At 49.5% G+C, this 22,189-nt stretch overlaps 1 protein-coding gene across 1 annotated transcript; it reads right to left on the bottom strand.

Annotated features, from left to right (window-relative positions):
• Positions 1-6,382: 6,382 nt before the first annotated feature.
• Positions 6,383-21,407, bottom strand: LOC138366977 (mucin-19-like). Its single transcript, XM_069328384.1, has 13 exons — positions 20,309-21,407; positions 17,292-17,600; positions 15,761-16,960; positions 15,035-15,589; positions 14,441-14,887; positions 13,781-14,269; positions 12,779-13,348; positions 11,922-12,578; positions 11,328-11,774; positions 10,797-11,123; positions 9,769-10,251; positions 8,897-9,645; positions 6,383-6,559 (listed from the first exon to the last, which is right to left on the bottom strand). Exons 1-13 carry the CDS (start codon positions 21,405-21,407, stop codon positions 6,383-6,385), a joined length of 7,509 nt encoding a protein of 2,502 aa, XP_069184485.1.
• Positions 21,408-22,189: the final 782 nt, after the last annotated feature.

The following is a 22,189-nucleotide window of genomic DNA, read 5'->3' as shown; positions in this document are numbered from 1 at the left end:
ACTTCGTAGCAATCTAGTTCACACTGCTCCTCCTGCTTCTAATGCTGCTGGTGTCTATTCTATTTCCTGTTCATCTTGTCCTCTCCAATACTTTGGCGAAACTGGCCGTACACTGAATGACAGACTTAAAGAACACAAGAGAAGTGTTATGTCTGCAGACACTAACAATGCTCTCTTCTGCCATGTGAGGGATTCTAATCATCCCATTGATTGGTCTTCCTCCAAAATAATCTTTCCTGCCTCTACTCTACACAGACGCCGTCTTGTAGAATCGGCTCTTATTAACAATGTACCCAACATGAACTTGAGTCCTGGCTTTGTTGCTGTGGACTCTTCCCTTTCACAGTATATACTCAAATGCTCTAATCTTTATAACAAACGTGACTTAACATAAGCTTTCCCCCTTCCATTTCTTTCTTTCTCTTTCCCTTTCTTTCTCTCTTCTCCCTTTTTCTGTTCATTGTCTTCTACGCTCCCTTGCTATCCTCTTCTTTTTCCTATTCGGTGGTTATAATAGGAGCTGCCTCGTATGGGCCAATAGGCCTGCTGCAGTTCTCATTACTACTATCCTCTACATCTGACTTTCCTCCTCAGCTCTCTCTTGCCTATTTAATGCCTGTCCCTACCTGTCCTCATCACAATCGACTTGAGAATGGTCCAGGACGGACCGAAACGTCGTCGTCCCTTCAATTTCTAGTGTGTGGTCTGGTCAACAAGCTCGATGATTATCCACAGGACGTTTTCCCAACGACCCGTCATCTTAACCGACTTCGATCCCATGCATGAGGACAATGTTAGTGCCCAAAAAATTCCAAGATCTGCTTTGTTGGCGGAAGTATCTGTTTGCTCTTCATTAATATGAAGATCGTGCACGTCTTTCTCTATAGTTTCCAAAAGATGAACTACAGAGATTTTAATGGGATCGATCTTCGACACAGCTGCGAGGAATGGCAGGAGATTAGAGGTGGTATTTTCGTTGGCCGTCATTCTTAAACGAAGATAAATACTCTTCCGAAAAAAATGTCTGAGCTACTAGATTAATAGATGATTCCCTATGACTGGGATTGCCCGAATAAGACTCAGTTATTCCAAGTCGAGGCTATATAACCCTGGGAGGAGAAAGTGAGGTGAGATTAAATTAGTGAGGGTGAGAAGAACATAAGAATTAAGGTAACTGCAGAACGCCTATTAGCAGCTCCTATTTACAACCACCCAATCTTATTCATATATATGTCTAACCTACGCTCTAAACAATCAAGGAATCCTACTTCTATTACGTTGCGCAGTAATTGGTTCCACATGATTGGCGGGTTGGACATGTATATAAGTGGGATTGGGTGGTTATAGATAGGAGCTGCCTCGTATGGGCCAATAGGCCTTCTGCATTTGCCTTTGTTCTTATGTTCTTATATCACCAACCCTGTTACCGATCCAGTATATACTCTGGTCTTTCCTAAATCTAAACTTATTTAATTTATACCCATTGTTTCTTGCTCTGTGTTGTGTTGATACTTTTAATACTCTATTAATATCCCCTTTGTTATGCACATTTATCCACTTATACACAGCTGTCATATCACCCCTAATTATTTGCCTCTCTAGAGTATGTAATTTAAGAACATTTAAGAAGAAGAAAAGTAACTGCAGAAGGTCTATTGGCCCATACGAGGAAGCACCTTTTTTTAACGACTCAATGCTACTCATTTACATGTCCAAACTCACATTTTAAAAAATCAAGGAACCCTACCACCACGTAACGCGGTATAGGATCCACAAATCAACAACCCTGTTACCGAACCAGTATTTATCCAGGTCTTTCATAAATCTAAACTTATGTAATTTATACCCATTGTTGCGTGAAATGTTTCGTTAATATCCCCTTTGTTATGCCCATCCATCCACTTGTACACCTCTGGCATGTCACCCTTAATTCTTCATTTTTCTAGAGAATGTAATTTAAGCTTTGTCAATCTTTCTTTATGTGACAGGTTTCTAATATGAGGGATTAAATTTGTCATCCTACGCTGGACACGTTCTTATGAATTTATATGGGAATTGATGTGGCACTCTATCAAAAATTTGTTTGGGGCACTGGGGATTTGTTTGTTCATGTTTAACAAATTTGCTACCTTTTTATTCCAGCATAGTTGAGGCAGTTGATAGAGGTAAGGTTTGCGACGTTGTGTACCTTGACTTTAACAAAGCTTTTGTTACAGTGCCACATGAAAGACTGATTAAAAAGATAGAGGCTCGTGGTATTAGGGGTGCTATATTAAGATGGATTAGAGCATGGCTATACAAAAGGAAACAGAGAGTTAGTATAAATAGGGTTATGTCAGAGTGGGAAAATGTTGTAAGTGGAGTGCCTCAAGGCTCTGTCCTGGAACCTCTGTTGTTTATAATATATATAAATGATTTAGATTCAGGTTTGAGTAGGAACATTTGCAAATTTGCCAATGATACAAAAATCGGTAGGGAAATTAACACAGCAGAAGACTCACTATCACTTCAAGTTGATCTAAATAGGGTTTTGAAATGGTCAAAGGATTGGCAGATGCAATTTAATGCTGATAAATGTAAAGTTCTGAAGTTATGTAATTATAATAGAGTCACAATTTCCCGGCTCTCGGCCGGCCGGGAGCCGAGCGGACAGCACGCTGGACTTGTGATCCTGTGTTCGATCCCAGGCGCCAGCGAGAAACAATGGGCAGAGTTTCTTTCACCCTATACCCCTGTTACCTACCAGTAAATAGGTACCTGGGTGTTAGTTAGCTATCACGGGCTGCTTCCTGGGGGTGGAGGCCTGGTCGAGGACCGGGCCGCGGGGACACTAAAAGCCCCAAAATCATCTCAAGATAACTTCAAGTTAACAAGATACGAGCCGGATGGTGTTGAGATTGTGAAGTCGGATTGCGAAAGGTATCTGGGAGTTATGATTAGTAAGAATTTAAACCAAAGGATCAATGCATGAATGTTCGTAATAAGGCAAATAGGACACTGGGATTTAATAATCGAAGCTTTAGTAATAAGAAACCTGGTGTTGTTCTTCAGCTATATCTTTTTCTGGTTAGGCCCCCATTTAACTAAAATAAATTGTTAGGAGCAAGGGAGGAATCCCGATCATATGTGGCATAATTCCAAGGAAGGGAGTTGGAAATGAATGGTTGTCGAGGCCAACTGGTGTCAATTGCCGGCTGGAAAGATATTGCAAATCAAATGCCATATCTTTCATAGATAACTGGGAATACTTCTTTGGAAGAAATGAAATGTATGCTCGGGATGGGGGTGCATCTCTCGAGGGCTAGAGTTGTTGCAAACTCGTTGGAGCCAGTTGTTGGAGGCGTTTGTTTGGGTTTAAACTAATAGCAGATAGTGGTATGGGAATTGATATAGAGGAAAAAGGTAATAAAAATATGGGTTTGTGGGAGAAAGAAATTGGCAAAATGATCAGGGAAAGAGTAGGGCCTCAAAATACCAATACACTTACGGTGTATTACACTAATAGTAGAAGTCTAAGAAACAGAAACAAAATAAACGAATTAAATGCTCTTGTCTGTACAGAAAAAATTGATATTATTGCACTTACCGAAACGTGGATGAATGTAGAAAATAGGGAACTATTAGCTGAATATCAAATAAATGGATTTAAACTATTTCACACAGATAGATATATTAGACGAGGAGGGGGAGGAGCAATATATGCTTAGGACAATTTGAAATGTAGTCTCAAAAAGGGAATCACAAGTCGAGCTACACACAGAAACTATTTGGATAGAATTAAACGAAAAAGCAAATATTCTTATAATAGGAGTTATATATAGGCCACCAAATTTAGACAGAATGGAAGCAAAGCATCTATGGGATAAAACAACTAGAGCATCTAGGTCAAAAAGTATTTGTGTCATAAGTAACTTTAATTTTAGTGGAATAAACTGGATTAATAGAACAGGAAATAAGGAAGCAGAAGATTTTATAGAAATAATTGACGATTGCTTTCTTTCGCAACACATTAAGGAACCAACACGGGAAAATAACATTTTAGATTTAGTGTTAACTAACAGGGATACACAGAATATTGACATCGAAATTGGGAGCGTACTACGGAACAGTGATCACAAAGAAATCAGATTTAGCATAGAATGGAATAGAACTCTACGAGAAAATTCTGTTAAAGTTCCAGATTTTCGTAAAGCTAATTTTAATATCCTAAGAAAGTGTTTGGGTCAAATAGATTGGAAAGTCTTGGGCATAGGGGTGGGCTGATCTTTGAGCAAGACGTGAACATAAGAACAAAGGTAACTAGCTGTTACGACCCTGGGTTCCTCAATTGGAAACCAGAAGTCAAATTGAGCTAAAATAAACTACCTTTTAGTAGGGGGTTGCATGGCGAGGTGCATTTGTTTGTATCTTCCCTGCCAGACGTAAGACTATTCTTGTTTCTCAAAGAGCATTTAAAGACTGAGCTTGGGGTTGATTATTAAATAATAAAATAGGCACCAACTATGTTTACAAATACTTTCTAATCATTTGTAAAGTAAACCTGAGTAAACTTGGGATAGGGCTGCTGTACGATTAGTTGAATAGTCTGCTGGCAGCAAGTGAACTGAGGGAGGAGAGTGGAGACGCTCTCTCTTCTCTGACTGGCGTTCGTGGGGGGCAAGACTTTTCTGAGCTGCTCTGCACTCCTCTACCTTTCCTTTTACTTATTTTCCTTACCTTAAGTTAAGTTAAGTATCGGTTTGTAAGTGTGCCTACTCTGGAAGTGAACGATTTGTGTAGACCTGTGGTAGTATTTGCCAGTGTTTGGGTACCTTCAAGTGTAGGGTTGTGTTGTGTTGTGGTAGAATATCACGTGGTCTCACTACCTAAGCTGCATCAAGCTTCAGTTTCTTAATTAACCAGTAGTACTTTACCCTAGCTTGTGTTCAGTGTAAAACCTTGTATCCTGCCTATGTGGACCAAGGCTTTTAACGTAAGGTAGTGTGGTAAAGTAATTATTATTTTTTTTTTTGAGATATATACAAGAGTTGTTACATTCATGTACAGCCACTAGTACGCGTAGCGTTTCGGGCAGGTCCCTGGAATACGATCCCCTGCCGCGAAGAATCGTTTTTTCATCCAAGTACACATTTTACTGTTGCGTTAAACAGAGGCTACAGTTAAGGAATTGTGCCCAGTAAATCGTCCCCGGCCAGGATACGAACCCATGACATAGCGCTCGCGGAACGCCAGGCGAGTGTCTTACCACTACACCACGGAGACTATTATTATTGTTATTGGTGTGAATGTATATGGGGGGTTGTTAAGGGGTTAATAAATAAGTATTTTTTTTTTTTTTTTTTTTTTTTTTTTATTTTTTTTTTTTAGATATATACAAGAGTTGTTATATTCTTGTACAGCCACTAGTACGCATAGCGTTTCGGGCAGGTCCCTGGAATACGATCCCCTGCCGCGAAGAATCGTTTTTTTCATCCAAGTACACATTTTACTGTTGCGTTAAACAGAGGCTACAGTTAAGGATTTGCGCCCAGTAAATCCTCCCCGGCCAGGATACGAACCCATGACATAGCGCTCGCGGAACGCCAGGCGAGTGTCTTACCACTACACCACGGAGACTGTTAGTTAAAGGAGTATCCATTCTTTCTGTGTAGGAGATCTATGATCAACCTCTAGACTGACCTTATCATGTAGGTAATTAATATTCACTGTAGATATTTTACTTGGGGGCCGGGCCTTTTAGATCTCCCATATTTGATAACTCTTAATGCTAACTACTGCCCCCACATCCATGTTACACTAGATCCCCCTAGTACAGACTCCCATTTGTAACACTAGCTCATATGAGGCAGCTCCTATTTAAACCACCCAATCTTTCTCATATACATGTTCAACCCACATTTGAAACAACCAAGGGACCCCCCTCCACCACGTTAGCGGTAATAGGATCCACAAATTAACAACCCTGCTACCGAACCAGTATTTACCCAGTCTTTCATCAATCTAAACGTATCCAACTTATACCCATTGTTTCATATTGTGTCATTTGTTGATTCTTTTTAATACCCTATTAATATCCCCCTTTGTTATGCCCATCCATCTACTTGTCCCCCCCCCTCTATCATGTCATTCCTAATTCTTTGTCTTTCTAGAGAATGGAATTTAAGCTTTGTCAATCTTTCTTCATATGACAGGTTTCTAATTTGAGGGATTATCTTTGTCATCCTACACTGGACACGTTCTAGTTAATTTATATTCATTCTATAGTACCGGTGACCAAAACTTCATAATCTAAATGGATCCTAACCCTAGCAAGATTGAACTGAAGTGCTGACAAATATTACAAATCAAATGCAATATCATTCATAGATAACTGGGAACACTTCTATTGACGAAATGACATGTATGCTGGAGATGGGGTGCATCTATCTTGGATGGGGTTGTTGCTGCTGCCAATTCTTTTAGCTAGGGAGGAATCCCGGTCATATGTGGCATTCTTCCAAGAAAAGGGAGTTGGAAGTGAACGATTGTCGAGGGCACTTAGTGTCAATTGCCGACTGAACTAATATGGCAAATCAAATGCAATATCATTCATAGGTATCTGGGAACACCTCTATGGAAGAAATGACATGTATGCCCGGCATGGGGTGCATCTATATGGTTCTCTACAAAGACCTGCGAATTTTTTCTTATATTCAATATGAGGTCTTGACTAGAAAATATTTACTTTAGAAAATGGGGAAACAATAAGAAAATAGGTTGAATATGCCATTACTGAAAACGGGCTTATTATGGAAAGATTTTGAATTACGTCCTTATGTATTAGGCCTTGACGGAAGGCGGCTTCTTTATTCCCTTGACATAAATATTGAAAATGGGAATAACTAAACTATATCAGAAAACGGTCTAATACAATGAAGATTGTGAGTAGATAACGACAGTGACTATTAGCAATGTCTGTGCAGGGTCACCGAGGAAACGAAATTTTGGTGCGACGGAAGCATGCAGTTTCATCCCCTTGAGCGAAGTGCCAGAGGACAAAAACTGTCCGTTAAAATCCAAGAAATAAAATCACGACTCACTGACCGGCAGTCACCGTTTCACGGAAAAAATCACGACTCGCTGACCGGCATGGAAAAAAAACGAAACTGCCGGTCATTGAGTTTTCTTACATTACACCAGTGTTGTGGAAGGTTGCTAATGTGGTTCCAATTTTCAAGAGAGGAGATACATCTCTTATGTCAAACTATCGGCCAATTAGCTTCACGTCTATTGATAGAAAGTTGCTTGAATCAATAATTGCAAATACCATCCGCCTTCACCTTCAAAAACATAAATGATTCACAACATGGGTTTACAATTGGCAGTTCACGTTTAACAAATTTGCTATTATTTTATTCCAGCATAATTGAGGCAGTTGATAGTGGTAAGGTTTGTGAAGTTGTGTCCCTGTACTTTGGGAAAGATTTTTAATAGTGTCTCATGAAAAAATGATTAAAAAGATAGAGGCTCATGGTATTGGGGGTGCTACAGTAGGTGCTTTCCTCCATATGCTGAGACACCCTTCTTCAGATCGACGGACGAACCCACTCCACTGAGACTTCCAGCAGCGTGGCGATCGCTGAGATGTTTGTGCATGTGGCCTTTGAATTAGCAATTGTCTATAAAGACCGCTCATATATTACTGATATATTGACAACATTGTTGACGTCATGACCACTGGCGAGCAACATCTTCACACTTGCTTTGTATGGGCAAACACGGCCCACGACAACTTGAAATTTACATTAGAGTATAACAGTTCAACAATAAATTTCCTGGATATAACAGTGTTCATTGGCAACATGAGTTGGCGACTCTAAACTAAGGCGAACTACAAACCCCACAAATCTCCATACCTATTTGAAGTTTGATTCAATGCGCCTCCACATGAAGGCGTACTACAAACCCACAAATTTCCACACCTATATGAAGTTTGATTGAAGCCACTCTGCCGCTCTGAAGACTTCCCTGCCTTACTCTCCTGGCCTCCGCCTAAAGAGAATAAATAGCACGGATGAAACATTGCAGCCGCAGCTACAGGATCTCTGGTAGTAGTTCAGAGGTTATCCGGATATACGCAAATCCAGACTAAGCTGACAACACAAACCCGAGCTCAACTCCCCGAACCTCCGACTCCAAAACAATATATATATATATATATATATATATATATATATATATATATATATATATATATATATTGTTTCCAATATATATTGGAAACAATATATATTGGCAAACCGGGAGTCCCCCTAATATTTGACAAAATTTTGTACTTTCATTTTCGTTTAGGTAGGGACGCGAGTCTTATTTTCCTCGGCGTCACCCCTTTTATATGAAAGGAACCGTCGGAAATGCATCCTTTATATTGGAAAGGATATGCGTTGTATGGGCTAATAGGCCTTCAACATTTACCTTCATTCTTATGTTCTTAACTAAGAACATATACAATGGTACTTTTACACAAATTGAAAATGCAATGGTACTTTTATACAAATTGAAAATATATATCAATATATATATATATATATATATATATATATATATATATATATATATATATATATATATATATATATATATATATATATATATATATATATATATATTGTTTTCCTCTATACCAGCAGTGGTGTTGCCAGCGGTGGTGTTGCCAGCGGCGCTCACTCCCTCTATACCAGCGTCGCTGACTCCTTAAATAGAGCGCTGGTGTTACCAGCGGCTCTAACTCCCTCTATACCAGCGGTGGAGTTGCCAGCAGCGCTCACTTCCTCAATACCAGCGGAGGTGTTGCCAGCGGCGCTCACTCCCTCTATACCAGAGGTGGTGTTGCCAGCGGCGCTGACTCCCTCTATACCAGTGGTGGTTTTCCAGCGGCGCCAACTCCCTCTATACCAGCGGTGGAGTTGCCAGTGGCGCTCACTCCCTCTATACCAGCAGCGTTCACTCCCTCTATACCAGCAGCGTTCACTCCCTCTATACCAGCGTTGGTATTGCCAGCGGCACTCACTCCCTTTATACCAGCGGTAGAGTGGCCAGCAGCGGTAGAGTGGCCAGCAGCGGTAGAGTGGCCAGCAGCGCTCACTCCCTCTATACCAGCGGCAGTGGTGCCAGCGGCGCTCACTCCCTCTATACCAGCGGCAGTGTTGCCAGCGGCGCTCAATCCCTCTATACCAGCGGCGCTCACTCCCTCTATACCAGCGGTGGTCTTGCCAGCGGCGGTGTTGCCAGCGTCGTTCACTAACTTTATACCAGCGTAGGTGTTGCCAGTGGCGCTCACTCCCTCTATACCAGCGGTGGTGTTGCCAGCGGCGGTGTTGCCAGCGGCACTCGCTCCCTCTACAAAAGCAGTGGAGTTGCCAGCAGCGCTCACTCCCTCTATACCAGCGGTAGTGGTGCCAGCGGCGCTCACTCCCTCTATACCAGTGGCGCTCATTCCCTCTATACCAGTGGCAGTGTTGCCAGCGGCGCTCACTCCCTCTATACCAGTGGCAGTGTTCCCAGCGGCGCTCACTCCCTCTATTCCAGTGGCGCTCACTCCCTCTATACCAGCGGCGCTCACTACCTTTATACCAGCGGTGGTGTTGTCTGCGGCGGTCACTCCCTCTATTCCCACGGTGGAGTTGCCAGCAGCGCTCACTCCCTCTATACCAGCGGCGGTGTTGCCAGCGGCGCTCACTCCCTCTATACCAGCGTTCGTGCTGCCAGCGGCGCTCACTCCCTCTATACCAGCGGAGGTGTTGCCAGCGGCGCTCACTCCCTCTATACCAGCGGTGGTGTTTCCAGCGGCGGTGTTCCCAGCGTCGTTCACTCCCTCTATACCAGCGGAGGTGTTGCCAGCGGCGCTCACTTCCTCTACACCAGCGGCGGTGTTGCCAGCGTCGTTTACTCCCTCTATACCAGCGGAGGTGTTGCCAGCGGCGCTCACTCCCTCTATACCAGCGGTGGTGTTGCCAGCGGTGGTGCTGCCAGCGGCGTTGACTCCCTCTATACCAGCGGTGGTGTTGCCTGCGGCCCTCACTCCCTCTATACCAGCGGCGCTCACTCCCTCTATACCAGCGGCGCTCATTCCCTCTATACCAGCGGAGGTGTTGCCAGCGGCGGTGTTGCCAAAGGCGCTCAGTCCCTCTATACCAGCGGCGTTCACTCCTTCTATACCAGCGGTGGTGTTGCCAACGGCGCTCACTCCCTCAATACCTGCGTTGCTGACACCTTAAATAGAGCGCTGGTGTTACCAGCAGCGCTCACTTCCTCTATACCAGCGGCGCTCACTCCCTCTATACCAGCGGTGGTCTTGCCAGCGGCGGTGTTGCCAGCGTCGTTCACTAACTCTATACCAGCGGAGGTGTTGCCAGCGGCGCTCACTCCCTCTATACCAGAAGTGGTGTTGCCAGCGGCGTTCACTCCCTCTATACCAGCGGTGGTGTTGCCAGCGGCGCTCACTCCCTCTATACCAGCGGTGGTGTTGCCAGTGGCGCTCACTCCCTCTATACCAGCGATGGTGTTGCCAGCGGCGGTGTTGCCAGCGTAGTTCACTCCCTCTATACCAGCGGTGGTGTTGCCAGCGGCGGTGTTGCGAGCGGCACTAGCTCCCTCTACACTAGCAGTGGAGTTGCCAGCAGCGCTCACTTCCTCTATACCAGAAGTGGTGTTGCAAGCGGCGTTCACTCCCTCTATACCAGCGGTGGTGTTGCCAGCGGCCCTCACTCCCTCTATACCAGCGGTGGTGTTGCCAGCGGCGCTCACTCCCTCTATACCAGCGATGGTGTTGCCAGCGGCGGTGTTGCCAGCGGCGCTCACTCCCTCTATACCAGCGGTGGTGTTGCCTGCAGCGCTCTCTACCTCTATACCAGCGGTGGTGTTGCCAGCGGCGGTGTTGCCAGCGGCGCTCACTCCCTCTATACCAGCGGCTCTCACTTCCTCTATACCAGCGTTGGTGTTGCCAGCAGCGCTCACTTCCTCTATACCAGCGGAGGTGTTGCCAGCGGCGCTCACGCCCTCTATACCAGAAGCGGTGTTGCCAGTGGCACTGACTCCCTCTATACCAGCGGTGGAGTGGCCAGCATCGCTCACTCCCTCTATACCTGCGGTGGTGTTGCCAGCGGCGCTCACTCCCTCTATACCAGTGGCGCTCACTCCCTCTATACCAGCGGAGGTGTTGCCAGCAGCGCTCACTCCCTCTATACCAGCGGTGGTGTTGCCAGCGGCGCTCACTCCCTCTATACCAGTGGCGCTCACTCCCTCTATACCAGCGGAGGTGTTGCCAGCAGCGCTCACTCCCTCTATACCAGTGGTGGTGTTGCCAGCGGCGCTCACTCCCTCTATACCAGTGGTGGTGTTGCCAGTGACGCTCATTTTCTCTATACCAGCGGAGGTGTTGCCAGCGGCGCTCACTCCCTCTATACCTGCAGCGTTCACTCCCTCTCTACCAGCGGTGGTGTTGCCAGCGGCACTCACTCCCTCTATACCAGCGGTGGAGTTGCCAGCGGCGCTCAATCCCTCTTTACCAGCGGTGGTGTTGGCAGCGGCACTCACTTCCTCTATACCAGCGGCGGTGTTGCCAGCGGCGCTCACTTCCACTATACCAGCGTAGGTGTTGCCAGCGGCACTCACGCCCTCTATACCAGAAGTGGTGTTGCCAGTGGCGCTGACTCCCTCTATACCAGCGGTGGAGTGGCCAGCATCGCTCACTCCCTCTATACCAGCGGTGGTGTTGTCAGCGGCGCTCACTCCCTCTATACCAGCGGAGGTGTTGCCAGCAGCGCTCACTCCCTCTATACCAGCGGTGGTGTAGCCAGCGGCGCTCACTCCCTCTATACCAGTGGCGCTCACTCCCTCTATACCAGCGGAGGTGTTGCCAGCAGCGCTCACTCCCTCTATACCAGTGGTGGTGTTGCCAGCGGCGCTCACTCCTTCTATACCAGTGGTGGTGTTGCCAGCGACGCTCATTTTCTCTATACCAGCGGAGGTGTTGCCAGCGGCGCTCACTCCCTCTATACCTGCAGCGTTCACTCCCTCTATACCAGCGGTGGTGTTGCCAGCAGCACTCACTCCCTCTATACCAGTGGTGGAGTTGCCAGCGGCGCTCAATCCCTCTTTACCAGCAGTGGTGTTGGCAGCGGCGCTCACTTCCTCTATACCAGCGGCGGTGTTGCCAGCGGCCCTCACTCCCTCTATACCAGCGGTGGTGTTGCCAGCGGCGCTCACTCCCTCTATACCAGCGATGGTGTTGCCAGCGGCGGTGTTGCCAGCGGCGCTCACTCCCTCTATACCAGCGGTGGTGTTGCCTGCAGCGCTCTCTGCCTCTATACCAGCGGTGGTGTTGCCAGCGGCGGTGTTGCCAGCGGCGCTCACTCCCTCTATACCAGCGGCTCTCACTTCCTCTATACCAGCGGTGGTGTTGCCAGCAGCGCTAACTTCCTCTATACCAGCGGAGGTGTTGCCAGCGGCGCTCACGCCCTCTATACCAGAAGTGGTGTTGCCAGTGGCGCTGACTCCCTCTATACCAGCGGTGGAGTGGCCAGCATCGCTCACTCCATCTATACCAGCGGTGGTGTTCTCACTCCCTCTATACCAGTGGCGCTCACTCCCTCTATACCAGCGGAGGTGTTGCCAGCAGCGCTCACTCCCTCTATACCAGCGGTGGTGTTGCCAGCGGCGCTCACTCCCTCTATACCAGTGGCGCTCACTCCCTCTATTCCAGCGGAGGTGTTGCCAGCAGCGCTCACTCCCTCTATACCAGTGGTGGTGTTGCCAGCGGCGCTCACTCCCTCTATACCAGTGGTGGTGTTGCCAGCGACGCTCATTTTCTCTATACCAGCGGAGGTGTTGCCAGCGGCGCTCACTCCCTCTATACCTGCAGCGTTCACTCCCTCTATACCAGCGGTGGTGTTTCCAGCGGCGGTGTTCCCAGCGTCGTTCACTCCCTCTATACCAGCGGTGGTGTTGCCTACGGCGCTCACTTCCTCTACACCAGCGGCGGTGTTGCCAGCGTCGTTTACTCCCTCTATACCAGCGGAGGTGTTGCCAGCGGCGCTCACTCCCTCTATACCAGCGGTGGTGCTGCCAGCGGCGTTGACTCCCTCTATACCAGCGGTGGTGTTGCCTGCGGCCCTCACTCCCTCTATACCAGCGGCGCTCACTCCCTCTATACCAGCGGCGCTCATTCCCTCTATACCAGCGGAGGTGTTGCCAGCGGCGGTGTTGCCAAAGGCGCTCAGTCCCTCTGTACCAGCGGCGTTCACTCCTTCTATACCAGCGGTGGTGTTGCCAACGGCGCTCACTCCCTCAATACCTGCGTTGCTGACACCTTAAATAGAGCGCTGGTGTTACCAGCAGCGCTCACTTCCTCTATACCAGCGGCGCTCACTCCCTCTATACCAGCGGTGGTCTTGCCAGCGGCGGTGTTGCCAGCGTCGTTCACTAACTCTATACCAGCGGAGGTGTTGCCAGCGGCGCTCACTCCCTCTATACCAGAAGTGGTGTTGCCAGCGGCGTTCACTTCCTCTATACCAGCGGTGGTGTTGCCAGCGGCGCTCACTCCCTCTATACCAGCGGTGGTGTTGCCAGCGGCGCTCACTCCCTCTATACCAGCGATGGTGTTGCCAGCGGCGGTGTTGCCAGCGGCGGTGTTGCCAGCGTAGTTCACTCCCTCTATACTAGCGGTGGTGTTGCCAGCGGCGGTGTTGCGAGCGGCACTCGCTCCCTCTACACTAGCAGTGGAGTTGCCAGCAGCGCTCACTTCCTCTATACCAGAAGTGGTGTTGCAAGCGGCGTTCACTCCCTCTATACCAGCGGTGGTGTTGCCAGCGGCCCTCACTCCCTCTATACCAGCGGTGGTGTTGCCAGCGGCGCTCACTCCCTCTATACCAGCGATGGTGTTGCCAGGGGGCGGTGTTGCCAGCGGCGCTCACTCCCTCTATATCAGCAGTGGTGTTGCCTGCAGCGCTCTCTACCTCTATACCAGCGGTGGTGTTGCCAGCGGCGGTGTTGCCAGCGGCGCTCACTCCCTCTATACCAGCGGCTCTCACTTCCTCTATACCAGCGGTGGTGTTGCCAGCAGCGCTCACTTCCTCTATACCAGCGGAGGTGTTGCCAGCGGCGCTCACGCCCTCTATACCAGAAGTGGTGTTGCCAGTGGCACTGACTCCCTCTATACCAGCGGTGGAGTGGCCAGCATCGCTCACTCCCTCTATACCAGCGGTGGTGTTGCCAGCGGCGCTCACTCCCTCTATACCAGTGGCGCTCACTCCCTCTATACCAGCGGAGGTGTTGCCAGCAGCGCTCACTCCCTCTATACCAGCGGTGGTGTTGCCAGCGGCGCTCACTCCCTCTATACCAGTGGCGCTCACTCCCTCTATACCAGCGGAGGTGTTGCCAGCAGCGCTCACTCCCTCTATACCAGTGGTGGTGTTGCCAGCGGCGCTCACTCCCTCTATACCAGTGGTGGTGTTGCCAGCGACGCTCATTTTCTCTATACCAGCGGAGGTGTTGCCAGCGGCGCTCACTCCCTCTATACCTGCAGCGTTCACTCCCTCTATACCAGCGGTGGTGTTGCCAGCGGCACTCACTCCCTCTATACCAGCGGTGGAGTTGCCAGCGGCGCTCAATCCCTCTTTACCAGCGGTGGTGTTGGCAGCGGCGCTCACTTCCTCTATACCAGCGGCGGTGTTGCCAGCGGCGCTCACTTCCACTATACCAGCGTAGGTGTTGCCAGCGGCACTCACGCCCTCTATACCAGAAGTGGTGTTGCCAGTGGCGCTGACTCCCTCTATACCAGCGGTGGAGTGGCCAGCATCGCTCACTCCCTCTATACCAGCGGTGGTGTTGTCAGCGGCGCTCACTCCCTCTATACCAGCGGAGGTGTTGCCAGCAGCGCTCACTCCCTCTATACCAGCGGTGGTGTTGCCAGCGGTGCTCACTCCCTCTATACCAGTGGCGCTCACTCCCTCTATACCAGCGGAGGTGTTGCCAGCAGCGTTCACTCCCTCTATACCAGCGGTGGTGTTGCCAGCAGCACTCACTCCCTCTATACCAGCGGTGGAGTTGCCAGCGGCGCTCAATCCCTCTTTACCAGCAGTGGTGTTGGCAGCGGCGCTCACTACCTCTATACCAGCGGCGGTGTTGCCAGCGGCCCTCACTCCCTCTATACCAGCGGTGGTGTTGCCAGCGGCGCTCACTCCCTCTATACCAGCGATGGTGTTGCCAGCGGCGGTGTTGCCAGCGGCGCTCACTCCCTCTATACCAGCGGTGGTGTTGCCTGCAGCGCTCTCTGCCTCTATACCAGCGGTGGTGTTGCCAGCGGCGGTGTTGCCAGCGGCGCTCACTCCCTCTATACCAGCGGCTCTCACTTCCTCTATACCAGCGGTGGTGTTGCCAACAGCGCTCATTTCCTCTATACCAGCGGAGGTGTTGCCAGCGGCGCTCACGCCCTCTATACCAGAAGTGGTGTTGCCAGTGGCGCTGACTCCCTCTATACCAGCGGTGGAGTGGCCAGCATCGCTCACTCCCTCTATACCAGCGGTGGTGTTGCCAGCGGCGCTCACTCCCTCTATACCAGTGGCGCTCACTCCCTCTATACCAGCGGAGGTGTTGCCAGCAGCGCTCACTCCCTCTATACCAGCGGTGGTGTTGCCAGCGGCGCTCACTCCCTCTATACCAGTGGCGCTCACTCCCTCTATACCAGCGGAGGTGTTGCCAGCAGCGCTCACTCCCTCTATACCAGTGGTGGTGTTGCCAGCGGCGCTCACTCCCTCTATACCAGTGGTGGTGTTGCCAGCGACGCTCATTTTCTCTATACCAGCGGAGGTGTTGCCAGCGGCGCTCACTCCCTCTATACCTGCAGCGTTCACTCCCTCTATACCAGCGGTGGTGTTGCCAGCAGCACTCACTCCCTCTATACCAGCGGTGGAGTTGCCAGCGGCGCTCAATCCCTCTTTACCAGCAGTGGTGTTGGCAGCGGCGCTCACTTCCTCTATACCAGCGGCGGTGTTGCCAGCGGCGCTCACTTCCTCTATACCAGCGTAGGTGTTGCCAGCGGCGCTCACTCCCGCTATACCAGCAGCGTTCCCTCCCTCATTACCAGCGGTGGTGTTGGCAGCGGCGCTCACTTCCTCTATACCAGCGGCGGTGTTGCCAGCGGCGCTCACTTCCTCTATACCAGCGTAGGTGTTGCCAGCGGCGCTCACTCCCTCTATACCTGCAGCGTTCACTCCCTCTATACCAGCGGTGGTGTTGCCAGCAGCACTCACTCCCTCTATACCAGCGGTGGAGTTGCCAGCGGCGCTCAATCCCTCTTTACCAGCGGTGGTGTTGCCAGCGGCACTCACTCCCTCTATACCAGCGGCGCTCACTCCCTCTATACCAGCGGCGGTGTTGCCAACGGCGCTCATTCTCTCTATACCAGCGGCGGTGTTGCCAACGGCGCTCACTCTCTCTATACCAGCGGCGGTGTTGCCAGCAGCGCTCATTTCCTCTATACTAGCGGAGGTGTTGCCAGCGTTGTTCACTCTCTCTATACTAGCGGAGGTGTTGGCAGCGGCGTTCACTCCCTCTATACCATCGGTGGAGTTGCCAGTGGCGCTCACTTCCTCTATACCAGCGTAGGTGTTGCCAGTGGCGCTCACTCCCTCTATACCAGCAGCGTTCCCTCCCTCTTTACCAGCGGTGGTGTTGCCAGCGTCGCTCACTCCCTCTATTCCAGAGGAGGTGTTGCCAGCGGCGCTCACTCCCTCTAATCCAGCGGTGGAGTTGCCAGCGACGTTCACTCCCTCTATACCAGCAGCGTTCACTCCCTCTATACCAGCAGCGTTTACTCCCTCTATACCAGCGGTAGTGCTGCCAGTGACGCTGACTCCCTCTATACCATCAGCGTTCACGCCTTCAATACCAGAGTCGGTGTTTCCAGCGGCACTCACACCCTCTATACCAGTGGCGCTCACTCCCTTTATACCAGCGGTAGTGTTGCCTGCGGCGCTCTCTCCCTCTATTCCAGCGGTGGAGTTGCCAGCGGCGCTCACTCCCCTTTACCAGAAGCGTTCATTCCCTCTATACCAGCGGTTGTGTTGCCAGCGGCGCTCATTCCCTCTATACCAGCAGCGTTCACTCGCTCTATACCAGCGGTGGTGTTGCCAGCGGTGCTCACTCCCTCTATACCAGCGGTGCTGTTGACAGCTGCAGTGTTGCCAGTGGCGGTGTTGCCAGCAGCGCTCACTCCCTCTATACAGCTGTGGTGTTGCCAGCGGCACTCACACCCTCAATGCCAGCGGCGCTCACTCTTTCTATACCAGAGGTGGTGTTGCCAGCAGCGCTCACTCTTTCTATACCAGAGGTGGTGTTGCCAGCGGCGCTCACTCTTTCTATACCAGAGGTGGTGGTGCCAGCGTCGCTCACTCTTTCTATACCAGAGGTGGTGTTGCCAGCGGCGCTGACTCCCTCTATACCAGCGGTCTTGTTGCCAGCGGCACTCACTCCCTCTATACCAGCGATGGAGTGGCCAGCAGCGCTCACTCCCTCTATACCAGCGGTAGTGGTGCCAGCGGCGCTCACTCCATCTTTACCACCTGCAGTGTTGCCAGTGGCAACACTGCTGGGGCAACGGCAACCCCCCCCCCAATGTACCACCAGACTAGTACCCCTCTCCCGGCTACTTCCCCCCACCCCCACTGTACCTAAAGAGTAGTACCTCTCACCCGACTACTTCCCCCTCCCCCCACTGTACCACCAGACTAGTACCCCTCATCCGACTACTTCCTCCCCCACTGTACCTTCAGACTAGTACCTCTCACCCGACTACTTTCCCCCCACTGTACTTCCAGACTAGTACCCCCTCACCCGACTACTTCCCACTGCCACTGTACCACCAGACTAGTACCCCCTCACCCAACTACTTCCCCCCCCCCCACTGTACCTCCAGTTAATTCCCCTCACCCAAATACTTCCCCCCCACACTGTATCTCCAGACTAGTACCCCTCACCGGACTACTTCTCCCCCCCCTACTGTACCACCTGACAAGTACCCCTCATCCAGCTACACCCCCCCCCCACTGTACCTCACGACTAGTACCCCCTCACCCAACTATTTCCCCCCCACTGTACCTCCAGACTAATACACCTCACCCGGTTACTTAACCCCCCTCCCCACTGTACCTCCAGACTAGTAACCCTCATCCGACTACTTTCCCCCCCACTGTACCTCCAGACTAGTACCCCTCCCCCGACTACTTTCCCCCCCCCCACTGTACCTCCAGACTAGTACCCCTCCCCCGACTACTTCCCCCCCTCCCACTGTACCTCACGACTAGTACCCCTCACCCGACTACTTCCCCCCCCCCACTGTACCTCCAAACTAGTACCCCTCACTCGGTTACTTAACCCCCCCTCACCGTTCCACCAGAGTAGAAACCCTCACCCGACTACTTCCCCACCCCCCCACTGTACCACCTGACTAATACCCTTCACCCGACTTCTTCCCCCCCCCCCCACTGTACCACCAGACTAGTACCCCTCACGTGACTGCTTCCCCCCAACTGTACCACCAGACTAGTACCCCTCACTCGACTACTTCCCCCCACTGTACCTCCTGACTAGTACCCCTCACCCGACTACTTCCGCCCCGACAGGAGACCCAGCCTGCTAAGGGAAGGAACTAGGTATGCAGCAGAACTAGCCTTCCTACCCTTACCTACCAGTGGAACAAATTTTTGGTTTTCCTACAGGGTTAGAGGAGCGGTTAGAAGGGGCTCTTGATGCTAAGGACGATTGAAACGTCGTCGTCTCTTCAATTTCTCGTGTGTGATGTGGTCAGCATTAATGCTCAAGATGACTAGCCCTGGTTCTCTTCTTGTGGCCTCACGATGAATCCTTCGATTCCCTAGGCGAATCTACCCTGGCCACAGGCTAGCCAAATCACAGTCCCACTGGGTGCACCGTCGTGGAGGCCTTCAACCACCAATCCAGCCTGTAGCTGGCAGGTTCCAATCAGCTCTGCTGCGTAGGCCACTCCACGACCGATACTAGAGTTGCGAGCCCTAGGCAGGAGCCTCGTGTGATTCCGCTGATCACTCTCCTCTCTCAACACCCCAGTGGCTAGTCGTCTCCACCAGTCAGCCCCGGGTACGACAATTCCTGGTTCTGCCACGTCACAGGCAGGCTAACACTCAACAGTGTTCATCCGGGGGGGGGGGGGTGACACACAGCTTCTACAGCAAACACGTGGAGAGACTTTGGCTGCCTTGGGTAGACTGCCCTACCGTCCAATCCAGCAGTCCCAGGTCGACTCTGTAATCAGACACGTCATCAGTAATAGGGACACCCTAGGGCACCTCACTTACAGGCTTAGACACAAACGCCCACCTATCCACTCCATAGATGGCGTTGCTGTCTAAGCGCCCCCTCACCAGAGGTCAGCATTTGGAGGGGGTTTCGGGAGCTGACCCACAGATGGCGTGGTCGTCACAGCTCCATGCTACGACGCTGGGCTCGGGTCCGTAACAATGCTTTCCATAGTCAACAGTACCAAATTCTACTATATAATTGTACATAAAGTTTATGTATGTTCGATGGTCCACATAATTACAAAAAGTAATATCTAAACACGAGGATGGGTTTTAAATACACACCCCTGCCTAGGTCCATGGGACATAATTACGGACAAAAAAATTTAATAGTAAAATACTGAGAACTTGAGTCGAGTCATCTTATACTACTGTTAATCCTATGCCATATATCACACTGATGTTATGAAAAAGGCATAAGGGTGTTTATAATTGATAGAGGTATCATCTCGTACTACAGATGGGTCCCATGCATATTTGTATGCGGCTAGCCCATAACTTTGGATGGACAAATAGTCACAAATATTCTCTCAACTGTGTAGATAAAAACACATATTTCCCTTCATTGTTCTCATCTACACAACAATTCTCTCAATTGTGTAGATATATACATATTTACCTTCATTGTTCTCATATAAGAGCTCTTCAATAAACCAAATTATTAATTTTTCTAGCAAATTCATTTTTTGTTTTTCGTGGCAATGACAACAAATCTTATTTTGTAATTTTATTAATTTAAAAACTTCCACATAATTAAATCAATAACATTGTGATTAACAATTCATATATATATATATATATATATATATATATATATATATATATATATATATATATATATATATATATATATATATATATGAATTGATCTTATATATATAAGTGCGTCAATTATTAGACACTGTAAAAGTGCAAAAGCAATTTCTGCAGTTCACAGTCGCAACTTTTAACATCAATGCTGTTCATGTAGTCTGTACTACTATCAACGTTCCCAGCGCTTCTGCTATCGATCTCTCTGTTAATCTCATCGCTGTTTATGTTTACGTCACTATAGATAACGATATTTTCTAGTGAATAGTTTCTCCATGCAAAAATTTCAGCCTGTAACTCGGGTAGGCGACTGTATGAGCCGTTGTCCAGAGGGAACCGCGTGAATGGGTCGGTGGGGGACACCAGCAGCAGGTGGATCAGCGTTGATTCATCCACCACCATCTTGGAGGAATGCAACAACACCGGCGCCTTCATCACTGCCTGTGTCAAGCTGTCGATGAACTTCTCCGGGCAGTCCTCGCTTGACTCCTCATGAGGTTCTGGAAAGTAGTCGAAGCAGAATCCCCACTTTGCTACCTGTTTGTTAAGGGAAGACAGGAGCTGAGCGTGGTTAAGACACAAAACTTGAAAAATAGACGAGTTGTCTGTAATTGATAACAGTTCGTAAACGTCATCCAAATGAGTGAAGAGCGAAAAGAGGCTGCTACCAGCTTTATGTCGTAACGTCGGAGTCGTTGCAACTAAAGAAGATGTAATAGCAACAAGGGAAGCTGCAGCGGCCTCAGCCAAGCCGGGAACTTCATAAGCAGTCATTGTGTATTGTGTAACCACCAGCTGCTCAAATAAGGAAATAATGTCCGAGAACGACGAAATAGTTTCAACAACATCTAAATTGCTGAGGTAATTCACTCGCGATGCTTCTGCGTGTTGCCCCAACAGCTGCACAATGTGGTTGAAAAATGATGCTTCTGGTCCAATCTTCAGACAGGTCACCTGTTGCACGGCTGCAGCTGCAAGTGCACGTGTATGACCATATTCATTAAGTTTCTCCAATACCTTGATGAAAGGATAAGCAAGGTTCATCTCTAAGTCATCTTGCTTCAGGTGTTGCAGCTCCATGTACAGGCTATTGACGATCAATCCCTCAACAACTTGCATTCCGGAGTAGGCGTCCAGCAAGAACGTATCTGGATACATGCAAATGAATCGAAGCATTTCCAGACGCAGGTATGGGTTGGGACACAATTTTTGATCAGTGAACATTTTGAGAACCCATGGTTTCAATAAATCATTAACTAAATATCCTAAATCCTTGTTGTTTTCAGGCCGCCAGTGAGAAACAAGCTCGATGATTCATCGCCTGCATATGGATACCACACGTACGCGTCTTACTCTGTTTAATTTCTTTGATGCTCTACCTACCTTCAAACGTCCTTTTCGCGCCTTTGAATCTTCCCTTCTTGCCGCCAAGCGTCGAAAGAACCAGCTCAGGTTTCTTAAAGACTGTCTTGCTGAGCAAGTTCTCCCTCATTCTTTATCTCACTTTCTCCAGTTCAACACTTCGGGATCTCCTTTCCCTGAACATGCCCGCCTTCTTCTTCAAGAACTTATTCATGCCACCTCCTTGCAAGTTGACGAGGCTTTTCTTGCTGTTCGTCAACAGCAACGCTTTCTGTCCTCTTCTCTTCCCAGTGATCTATGCAATATCATTTTTCCAATTGCATTTGACACTGCTCACGTCTCCTCTTCCCACCACTCCTCCACACTACACAACAAACTTCAACGCCTGATCTCCAACAGTCCTTGGGCCAAATACTCTCTCTCTGACTGTGTTACCAACCTTTCGTCTTACTCTCTTTCTAAGCACCAGCAAGAACTTCTTGGTCTTGGTCTGTCTTTTGCTACTTCCCCTGGCCCACGCTGTGGCATTGATCTCATTAGTTCCTTTGACAGGTTTGTCAATTCTAACTCTAGTACTCTTTCGGACCTGTCTGCCTTTAGAGGGGGCCCTTATCCCCGTTCTTGACAGCTTATTTTCTAAAAAT

The sequence above is a fragment of the Procambarus clarkii genome, chromosome 21, assembly GCF_040958095.1.
Source record: "Procambarus clarkii isolate CNS0578487 chromosome 21, FALCON_Pclarkii_2.0, whole genome shotgun sequence".
Classification (NCBI taxonomy): Eukaryota; Metazoa; Arthropoda; class Malacostraca; order Decapoda; family Cambaridae; genus Procambarus; species Procambarus clarkii.
This window is presented reverse-complemented; position numbering and strand designations above follow the sequence as displayed.